At 46.6% G+C, this 11035-nt stretch overlaps 1 protein-coding gene across 1 annotated transcript in view; it reads left to right on the top strand.

Moving 5' to 3' along the window:
* The window catches only part of LOC117938306 (ras-responsive element-binding protein 1-like), a 21412-nt gene extending 17616 nt beyond the window's left edge, over positions 1-3796 (top strand). The window contains exons 11-13 of the mRNA XM_034862827.1: positions 117-229; positions 1118-1823; positions 2782-3796. Coding sequence (XP_034718718.1) covers positions 117-229; positions 1118-1823; positions 2782-3470 — 1508 coding nt within the window. The 3' untranslated portion in view covers positions 3471-3796. The remainder of the gene's footprint in view (positions 1-116; positions 230-1117; positions 1824-2781) is intronic.
* Positions 3797-11035: the final 7239 nt, after the last annotated feature.

Genomic DNA, 11035 nt, shown 5'->3' with positions numbered 1-11035 from the left:
TGTTGATAGATGTGTTTCTTGCTGCCCAGTTTGCTGTATATACTATATTATATTATATATATATATATATATATATATATATTACATATTGACGGGTGTGTGGCTCGGTTCTGCAGGGTGCAGCCCGGCTGGCGGCTCTGCAGAGCAGCAGGAGACCGAAGCCGCAGAGCAGCGTTTGGACCTGCAGGGGGCGCCAGAGACCAGACCACCACACAGCAACGGCACCAAGGTAACCTTCCCTACTGGGAAAATTCATAAAAATTAAAGAAAGTAAGTGCCCTGCTACGCCATGAACTACTACAAAGACACTGCCTACTAAGAGCCTGGGTCTGGGTCTGGGCCTGGGTCTGGGTCCGGGTCTAGGCCTGGGTCCGGGTCTGGGTCTGGGCCTGGGTCTAGGTCTGGGTCTGTCCCAGGTTTCCTCCTAAAAGGAAGTTTTTCCTCTCCCCTGTGGCCCTGTTGCTTGCTCTGGAGGAAACCACTAGACCTGTTGGGTCCTTGTAAATCCTGGAGTGTGGTCTAGACCTGGTCTATCTGTAAGGGGTCTCCAGATAACTCTTGTTATGAATTGATACTATAAATAAAACTGAATTGAATTGGAAAAAAAAAGGATACTTGTGTGGAAATTGACAACTTCTCACGTTTATTTCACAGAAAAATAACACATAAACAGAATAAGTCGCTGAGCCCCGTAACGTCCCGCGTCATCACGCTTTCCCAACATTTAAAGGGGCCGCGCTCCCCAAACAGGTAACACTACCTGTGGTGACTAAGGCCAGTAAATTACATGTCTAATCAAAAGGTGTGTGGAACCACCCTTAGCAGCATGGTGAATTATGTACGTCACATTCACTACAACTTGAGTCATAAAATAAAATAAATATTTCCTTTTGTCTTTCTTCAGGCCAGAAACCTTTCCCCCTGTCTGAAAAAGTGTCTATATCTGAAATATGGGGTTCTTTTTGATCAAATTACCACAAAAAATGGATTGGATTCCAGGTGGTGTTAGTGAAAACTAAACAAAAAGTCTGATAAAGGTGCCGAAAATGTCAAATTTTGTCCCTTTCTGTCCCGGGAGGACAGCACCAGGGTTAATAATGTTGACTCTCTCCTCCAGGCCGAGAGCGCCGACGACGACGACTGCCACAGCAACAAGAGTCTCGACCTGAACTTCGGCAAAAAGCTGATCGACTTCAAGCTCTCGGCGTCCTCAGGCCCCGCTCAGGAAGAACCCCCCGCGTCCTCTTCCTCGTCCTCGTCCTCCTCGTCCTCCTCGTCCTCCTCTACCTCTGCTCCCCACGTCGCAGCCGAGAGCCCCGAGAAGGAGAAACTCGCCGCGAAGCAGCAGCCGGAGTACAAGCACGTGTGCCGAGTGTGTAGGAAGAGCTTCCGTTACGCCACCACGCTCGCTCGCCACGAGAGGGCTCACCTCTCCGAGGAGACGCCTGCCCCCCCGCCGCCGCCGCCGGCGGAGGAGGAAGAGGAGGAGGAGGAGGAGGAGGAGAACCCGCCTGCGAAAGACGAGGCGGCGTCGGAGAGCGCCGCCGTTGCAGCCGCCGTCAAACCGCCCCAAGACGAAGAGGAGGAGGAGGAGAAAGAGGCGGAGATGGAGGCGGAGAGCGAGGGAGGAGACAGCGGAGAGTCGGAGGAGGAGGAGAAGGAGAAGGAGGAGAGGAGCGACGAGGAGGCGTCGGAACCAAAGAGTTCGGAGGGAGGAGAGGCGTCGGGGAGACGAGTGGACAAGAGGAAGAAGATCTGCAACGTCTGCGGGAAGAGGTTCTGGTCCCTGCAGGACCTGACCCGGCACATGAGGTCCCACACAGGTACGGGAGCCAGGGATTGATTATCCGTTAGGAAAGGCCGCTTCAGTTCAGGATCTAGGTTTCCATCAGAGACGCACTGACGACAGCAGAACTACTTTAACTTTAACATTAGGGACACTAACTCTGTTTTTATCTGAAGGAAGGGACATTGACTTGAAAATGCGTCATGGAAACAGGAAAATTCGTGAATTTCACCGGAGGGGAGAGAGAACCGCGATCACACGCTTGATTTGTGAAAGCTAAATTCAATTTAAAGTTGCGACGTCGTGTGTGGACTCGGCACGAATCTGAGTTTTTGTTGCTTAGACTTGATATCACGATATTTCTGACAATGACAAAACGCAACAAAATGGCGGCACCATGCGGATTTATTTTGACATCTATAGCTCATCACCACAAGCCTGTAACCATAGAGACCACGATATATGGCACCGCCTCTTTCATCCAGTCAGTAGATCTGTTTCCATCCGCATGTTTTTATCTGAATTAGTGATAATGAATGAAAAATGTCTTCTGGAAACAGTAAAATTTGATGGAATTTCTTGAATTTCGACTCAAATGAAGTCCGTTTGTTCTCATCTGATTTCCTCTTGATGATATTCGTCTTACGTGATGAACGCTGATGGAAACCTTATTTCCTGAATAATTAATTGTGATTAAGTTTTAGGTCATTTTATGGTTGCCACCTGCCACAAAACAAAGAAGAAGAAGTTGTAGTTCCTCTGGAACTCGCGAAGGAAATGGACAATGTTTTTTATTCCTCTTATTTTGATATTTGAATGCCAATTTCTGTATATATATTTTCCTGCACGTCTTTGTTATTCAATGATAATGTGTAGACTCATGTAGTGTTTCTGTGTGTTGTGGATCTACTTTCTGTGTGTTGTGGATCTACTTTCTGAGTGTTGTGGATCTACTTTCTGTGTATAAATCCCTCCTCGCTCTGTGCCCCGTCCAGGTGAGCGGCCCTACCAGTGTCAGACCTGCGAGCGGACCTTCACCCTGAAGCACAGCCTGGTCCGCCACCAGAGGATCCACCTGAAGCCCCGCGGCGCCGCCAACGACGACGCCGCCAGCGAGGACGGAGACTCCTGCACCCACACGCCTCCCTCCACCTGCCCGCCCTCGGAGAACGAGAGCGAGTGCGGCAGCAGCGCCGCCGCCGCCCCCGCCGGAGGCAAAGAGCTGGAGGAGGAAGAGGAAGAGGAGGAAGAGGAGGTGAAACAGGAGGGTGACGCGGCAGAATCCACCACGCCGGACGAAGACGGCGTCTCCAAACAAGCAGAGTCTGGCTCGGACCCCGAACCCCCGACAGCCGCAGTCGCTCCTGAAGAGCTGCACGCTGAGGAAGGGTCTGAACTTTCAGCTGAGTCTGGGACGCAACACCCCCCCGCCGACGCCGGCTCGACTCCCGGCCAACAAGCTACTGACACAAAGAAAACTACTCACGGCGACGACGACAGCGTGAACTCGACGCCGGAATCGAACCTTTCCAAAGACCCCTCGTCCTCCAGCGCCCCCCCTGGGGAGCCCGTGGCAGCTGCCCCCGCGGAGGGCTTCATCCAGGGGCTGCTGGAGGTCCACGCCGAGCCCCCTCTCGAGCACCTCCTGCCCAACGGAGAGCCTCCTCTGGTCGGGGTAGACTGAGGGGAACCCCCCCCCCCCCCCCCCCCCCCCCCCCCCCCCCACCACAGTGCCATACCACGGGAAAGACGCTACACCATTGATGAAGATGATGAAGACGATGATGCAGAAACCAGCCCGGAAAAAAACCTTTTTTTGATAGAAAGACGAGAACCTCGTTTTCTTGAAGTGCCTTACTACTACTAGTCATACTTCTAAGAGATGTTTTTTGCTATATCTTTATCTGCATTATCACAGAAGATGGATCTCATTTTTATAGCTTTTTATGATAACAATGATTTGCATTACTATTTTTTTTGTGCGGGGAATCTATATTTCAGCAATAAAAAGAGAATAAAAGTTATGATTTATTATCGTTCTAGATTCTGTTTGAGACATTGATGATCAACGTAGGAGACGCAGAGGGACAGACAACCAGACAGACAGACAAAGACTGAGATGGACTGTCGGTGTCTGCGTTTATTCTTCTGTATTTAAATCACAGCTCGGCTCCGGCCGCGCGGCACAGACTGAACTGTCCGATTTTTTAAACATTTGAACCGACTTCGGATTCTGGAGCGGGCTAGTCGGGGCGGCGGGGAACCTTTTGGTGTCTGCAAGCCACTTCCTAAAAACTCAGCGGCCATTTTCTCCACCTCGACCAGCTGATTTAATACCGATTGGACGCGGAGAGCGGATGCTGTCAGGCCGCCACGTGGCTGCCTGAACCCACTCTCACCTGAGAAACCAGGACCTCCACAGGTGTCTTGTGGTCGTCTGTTAACGGTGCAACGAAGGAAGATTTTTGTAACTGGAAAACATAAAGAAAGGTCGCCACTCGTTGACGTCCTCTCGGCTCGCTTCCCTCACCGATTCTCCCGTCTCTCGGCTTGCTCCCGAAAACATTCACGAACTTGTCAAAGTCGCGTCCGATTTCTGTGTGAACGAGAACTCCTGAAGGGGCAGATACGGTGTGGATCAGTTTGTGTTGTACATGTTGTGTTTGTTTTTTTTAAACCCGTCACACTATTGATCCCCTCGAAGCCACCCTGCGAGTTGGTTTGTGTTAATAATTTCTCATTCACAATCATTCTCAGTTGATTCCATGTGTGTACAGAGAGTTGAACATGTGGCACGTGATGCTAGAGTATATATATATAAATATATATCTTTTTTTTTTTTTTTTTGGGTGTGTGTGCGATTATCAGTGACATTTAGGTGTAGGGAGGGGAATTCTTGTTTTGTGGAATTTTTTTTTTTATATAACTGAACAAATCAATTTTTCTTGTGTGTGTGTGTGTGTGTGTGTGCGAATGTGTGTGAATCCCGCCTGTCTCTCATCGCCCCCCCCCCCAAGTGTTCATTTAGGGTTTATTATATGGCCTCCAGTGTGCTAACGTATGTCGCCGCTAACGCGCTACCCAGGTTCAGTGTACCTCAACTTCTGCTTCTTAACTGCAACCATAAACAACAGATGAGCAGCTCGGTAGGCCGCCCTTTAAATCATGTCTTCCTAATCAGGGCTAGCAAGGGCTAATTTGCTGCTAGCCTGGTTTCCACCGTGGGCCAAATCAGAGCTAGCCAGGGCTAAATCATTAGCATAGCTTCAAACACAGCTAGCAAAGGCTAACTTAACTCAGTCGTTACTCGCGTAGCCTCCGACCGAGCGGCTAACCAATGCTAAATCAGTATCAACAACACTGTAAAATATAAAATAGCAAAGTCATTACCACACACAGGGAAGCTTCAGCTCTGTCAGCGTAGTGTTTACCGCAGCTTTTAAAATGGCTAACACTAGCTAGCTGTTATTAGCCGGTGATAGCTCAACAGACATCAGCGACAGAGTCAAACAAAAGCTAACTAGGGCTTAAGTTAACCCAGCCACCAATGCCTTAATTTGTTTAACGTCTCTCGTACGCGTTATTATGGATCCCACGTTACTTCTAGACAAGTCCCGCCCTACAAAGCACCTCGATTGGTTGGGGTTAGGCCTTGAACTCGAGTGGTTTAGCATAGCCGACTGGTCAGGGGATAGGACCTGAACATGTGTCAGCATGGACACCTGGCTAAAAGTAGTGTGAAGTTGCGTGGGTTCCATAACAACGCCTCCTGTACGGCCAGTTAGCCCTAGCTAGCGCTTATCGTTAGCCTTGGCTGCATGCAGTGAATCAACTAGGCTTTAAATACGTGCTAGCTATGGCTAGCAGACCAGACCAGACAAGACGTCGCTAAGTTGGTTAGCTGCATTTTGAGCTAATAGCCGTTCTAGCTAGTCTCCTTCCAGTATTATCTTAGTATCTTGAGTTGGCCCTGGAGCGCTTTGGTACCGTTTGGCCTTCTTTAGCCCAGTCTTCTCCTACGTGAAAAAGGAATTTGAGGACAAAATGAATTTGGCGGTAGAGACAATCAGTTTTTTTTACAGTAAACCCCTCTGTTGAATCTCAGATTTCCAGAAGGAGCTAGATGACGGGGAGAAGATGGATGGATGGATGGATGGATGGATGGATGGATGATGGATGGATGGGTAGGTTGTGGGGGTGGGGGTGTGTTCCTGAACTGTATTACCCTGCTGCACACACAAACAAACACAAAGGGCTAAGTCCACCTGCCCCCCCGCACCAACCCAACCGGACATTTCCACATTAGAAAAGGTGGGGAAGTCATAGAGGGGACGGGTAGTGTGTATGTGCATTGTCTTTGTTGTGTGAAGATGAATATAGCTAATTTTTCTTCTTGTACATTTACGTTTCTGTTTTTTTTTTTTTTTAATATATATATATATAAATATCAAGCAACCTCATAATCAAAAACGAATCGAACCTCAGTGGCTCATAACAGAACTGTAAAGCAGCGACGGGCGGACGTTTAGTCGGTCCAACGGCAAGAAATATTGAACAACCACAACTGGACTGACTGACTGACTGGACGCTGCTGTGAACTGGCACTAACAACTCCCAAAACTACTACTACTTCTACTTCTAGTACTACTACAGTGGAATATCGCGACACAATCAAGGGATGAGAGCGAGAGAGTTTCCGACGGGGTGTTGTTTTTTTTTAACGGGTCAGGACTCCAAAAGTATTGAGTCCCAGCTCTTAGCGGGAGTGTTTTTGAAGTATATTTTCACTTTGAAGCCATAAATGCAGAATAAAGTATCCCTTTCTCCAAATATTGAGCGCTGTAACTGTGTTGTGGCTCTTCAGTCCAGTCCGAATGTACCCCAAAGGTCCCAGAAATCAAGTCCCAGGGCATCCTCAGCCTTTCATTTCAATTTCATCTTGGTCAGCAGCTAATAATAAAATAATAATAATAGTGCGACAGACTAGAAGTTAAGGAGGCACTGAAAATGAAATAGATTTGGAAATGCAGATGTAGCTTCAGTGGTGCGGTACTTATAAGATTTGTTAATGCAAGATGAGCATCTCTAATAAAAATGCTTCTTCTGTTATCATGTTTTCAGTTTCACGGGGACGATAACGAGACGCTATAGATGCTAGCACCCCCAATCCCAAAATGTCCTCATAACTCACTCATTGTAGTCTTCAGCATTGAGTATTTTAGGATTGAGTTCCAAAACATGAGCATTGATTACATAAATATTCAGGATATCTACGTTAAAAAAAACAAAAACAGTTTTTGTGCCTCAAGAAAGAGTTACTGCAAGAAGCTTGATGACGTAATTTAGAGACTAGCGCGAGTCAGGTTCAATCTTTGTGAGTAGCTACTTTGCTAGCTGTCATTTTTATTAATTTGGACGCTAACGGGACGTTAAAGTTCTCAATTAAAGAAAGTCTTAGTAGCCTTACCGGGGGCGTAGCACAACATCCTGGCCCCTGTGGCCCTGTGGAGAGGCATTCTCCGTGCCCCCCCCCCCACATCCACAGCTATTCATTCTAGCATCTTTCTGGATCCTCCTCACATGAGGGCCCTGGGTCCACAGTCCCCTTCCCCACCCCCCAGGCCAACACCCCTGCACCTCAGAAGTTTTGGCGATATGTTGATTAAAACGACAGATCTTTAGGAAAAATTGAGTTTCTCCAATTTAAGATGCAAAAGTGCCGCTTTAAGTCTTGTGAGTACCTGAGATTTGCTCTCACGTCTCTTGGAAATAAACCATTAACTTGAATTATCTAAAACGTGACTGAGAGACTAAAGGAATCACAGCAGAGTTAGGACCCAAGCGATCTGCTAGGCAGCTCTGAAGTTCACACATCTTTCTGCAGAAAGGTTTTCGTACCTTTAAATCCTGATGCCGTTTCCGTGGAGCAGTTCATACTCGACGCGAGGAGTATTTAAAAAAACAAACAAAATGATGCGACGTAGCTAATAACTGTTTAAAGGGGGTTGCTCAGTGGCCCAAATGTGCATTTAATGTTCCTTTAATTCAACCAGTTTAAAGTCTCGCTGCATGTCAGAGATCAATTTAAGGCGTAAAAAAACAAATGAACTGATTACGACAAAATAAAAACATTGCCCCTTATGAGGTCATAAGGGGCAAGGTTACCTCCCCTTTCTCTGCTTTGCCCACCCAGAGAATTTGGCCCCTCCCCATGAGAGACAGACATCATGGCTTTTTAAATGACCAAAGAGGCAGTTGGTCACACCCCCACCCTCCATCTTGCCCCCCCCCCCCCACAAAAGCTACAGACTCAGAAATGGCAGATACTAAGGAAAGCTCATTGTGGGACTGGCTCTAGTGGCTGGAGCTCTGCACCAGGGCTGAATTTTGGGAAAGAGTATTAAGGGACCACTAAGACCTTTAAAAAAAAAAAGAGACTTCAGATCCAGCATTAGGGGAACACTAAGGTCCAAAAACCACCATAAAAGCAACCAAAGACCTTTTAAATATTGCAGCATTTTGACATTTCTTGAGGTTAAGCGCACTCAGTTTACAAGAAGACTGTCAGCAACTCCTTATTTAGGGAAACTGGGACAGGACTTCTGGGACCTTGCCAACGCCTGCGTGCGTGTGTGTGCGTGCTGTATAGTTCCTGGTTTTTGTCGTTTTTGTTTCCAAGCCGTCTTCGGTTGTTCCTGCGTGTGAGGTCGGAGGGATGCCGCCACCGTCGGCCACGTAGGTCGTCGGGTCGTCAGGTCGCAGCTCAGTCACGACGTCTGGATTGGCTCCTCGATGTATTTTAGACTTAGAAAAAAATAAAAAGTAAAAAACTGCTTAATCATGAAACCCCCCCAAACCAAAACCTGTTCTTAGGCTGTGGCTGAACGGCGAAGTCTTTGAATTATTCTGGATTACGTTGTAATTTTGAGGCATTAATTTCAACTTTTGATGGTTTTTTTTAAACCGTTTATATCCGTGTAGAAACTCTCTTTCTCTCAACTGTTTTATATTTTGATATCTCTATCTTTACACCCCTCTCCTTTGAGAGCACGCGTTAATGTACGTCAGACTTGTGTGTGTGTGTGTGTGTGTGTGTGCATGTGTGTGTGTGTGTCTGTCTGTGTGAGTGAGTGCGTGTTTGTGCACGGCCATATGAATACTGGACTTCCATTCGAATGCACGTGGACTGTTTTTAAATGTATTTATTTGGAGCCCAGGTGTGTGTGTGTGTGTGTGTGTGTGTGTGTGTGTGTGTGTGTGTGTGTGTGTGTGTGTGTGTGTGTGTGTGTGTTTCTACAGTGACTTGAGAAGAAGCCATGTATTAAAAATATCACATTTATGCTGCAGAACTGTTTTGAGGAACTGATGGTTTGTGTTGTGGACTAACCGGCTTGCCGTAGGGCGCGGCGTGGGGGGGGCGGGGCGGGGTGCAAATCGGACTAGCAATAAGAATCCCTGTCGGTACACGAGCCGTCCCGTCTGCACAATCCGTCCTGCGCATGTGCAGATGACATCACCATGACATCATGATGATGTCATGGTGATGTCATGGTGATGTCATGATGATGTCATGATGAACGCGGATTTACCACACTGCACGATCTGTTCCCATAGACAGTTAAATTATGTCTGTTAGCCTACACCGGGAAGCTAACGTTAGCTTAGCTAACAGCTAATTCGGCTAACCGCTAGCTGAGACGGTGTGTAACAGACACTCAAAACTTAAAATAACTGTTTAAATATATAACAGCTGTTACTTGTGCTCATTTAAAATACAATCACTCAATACTTGTCTTTATTATTACTGTAAAGTCTTAATTTAGCTGGAGCTGCTTTTCCCACCGTTTAGTTGGATTGACGTTATTTTGGGCTGAATCAAGCTAGCGGTTAGCGGAATTAGTTGTTAGCTAAGTTTAAGTAACGTTATTTTGGGCTGAATCAAGCTAGCGGTTAGCGGAATTAGCCGTTAGCTAAGTTTAAGTAACGTTATTTTGGGCTGAATCAAGCTAGCGGTTAGCTAAATTAGCTGTTAGCTAAGTTTGAGTAACGTTATTTTGGGCGGAATCAAGCTAGCGGTTAGCCAAATTAGCTGTCAGCTAAACTAGCGTCGTTAGCTTCCCGGTGGAGGCTAACAGCAGACCGCTGCTGTGGAACAGATGGTGCAGCGCCGTAAATCCTCGTACGTCATGACATCATCATGACATCATCTGCACATGTGCAGAACGGATCGTGCAGAAAGGACGGGTCATGTGTCGACAGACCCTCTGAATCCTAAAAGCTTTACGTAGATCTCCTGCTTATGAGAACACACCCGTCGTCGTGGTCTCTTGGTTCTGTTGTTTTGTTTTTAGTTGGGCAGAGAAATGATTTTTATTGTTTTTGTTGTTGTTGTTTTTTCTTCCTCTATGACATATAAATGCGTATAAAACTGTGAAAATACATTGTGTTCAGTTAAAGGGGTGAGTTTTAGGTTAGTTGTTGTTGTTGTTGTTGTTGCATGTTAATCTAATTTCAATTATGGATGATTTCTCCTTTTCTCCAGCTCTTCTTGCGCTACACACACACACACACACACACACACACACACACACACACACACACACACACACACACACACACATAAAGATATATCTAATCTCGCTCTCAGGGTCTTTCACAAATCCATTATCCGAAATGCTTCGTGTTCTTATTTCCTGAGTTGCAACTTTTTTCTTTTCCAAGTCCTGATTTTTTTTGTTTGTTTTGTCTATTTTTTTTGTCTTTTTATTTTAAATAATTCAGAACTCTCAATCACTACATTTAGCACTTGACTGTGAACTCGTCATCGCCGAACAGATAGAAGATGTCATTGGATGTTTTCGGGGAGCCAGGATGTTGATGTTGATGTTGTTGTTGTTGTTCTGTGTCTCCCGTCTCACTCGGACATTTAGTTGTTTTTAAATACCTGACGTCTGAGTTCTGTTTCCTGTCTTCCTCGGTGTCACTTCCTGTCCCGGTTCAGAGGTCAAAGGGAACGTCAGAGAGGGGATTTGAACCCTCCTCTTCACACAAACACAGAGATGCTGAACCTCAATCAGAAAGCATTAGCACACAACCAGCACGGTTGTTTCCTTCCTTCCTTCCTTCCTTCCTTCCTTCCTCCATCCCTCCCTTTCTTCCTTCCTTCCATTGATCCTTCCTTCCATGCTTCCTTCTATGCTTCCATCTTTCCTCCCTTTCTTCCTTCCTTCCATCCATCCTTCCTTCCAT

This window comes from Etheostoma cragini, chromosome 22, assembly GCF_013103735.1.
Source record: "Etheostoma cragini isolate CJK2018 chromosome 22, CSU_Ecrag_1.0, whole genome shotgun sequence".
Classification (NCBI taxonomy): Eukaryota; Metazoa; Chordata; class Actinopteri; order Perciformes; family Percidae; genus Etheostoma; species Etheostoma cragini.
Note: the sequence above shows the minus strand (reverse complement) of the source record. Positions and strands in the feature narration are given on the sequence as shown.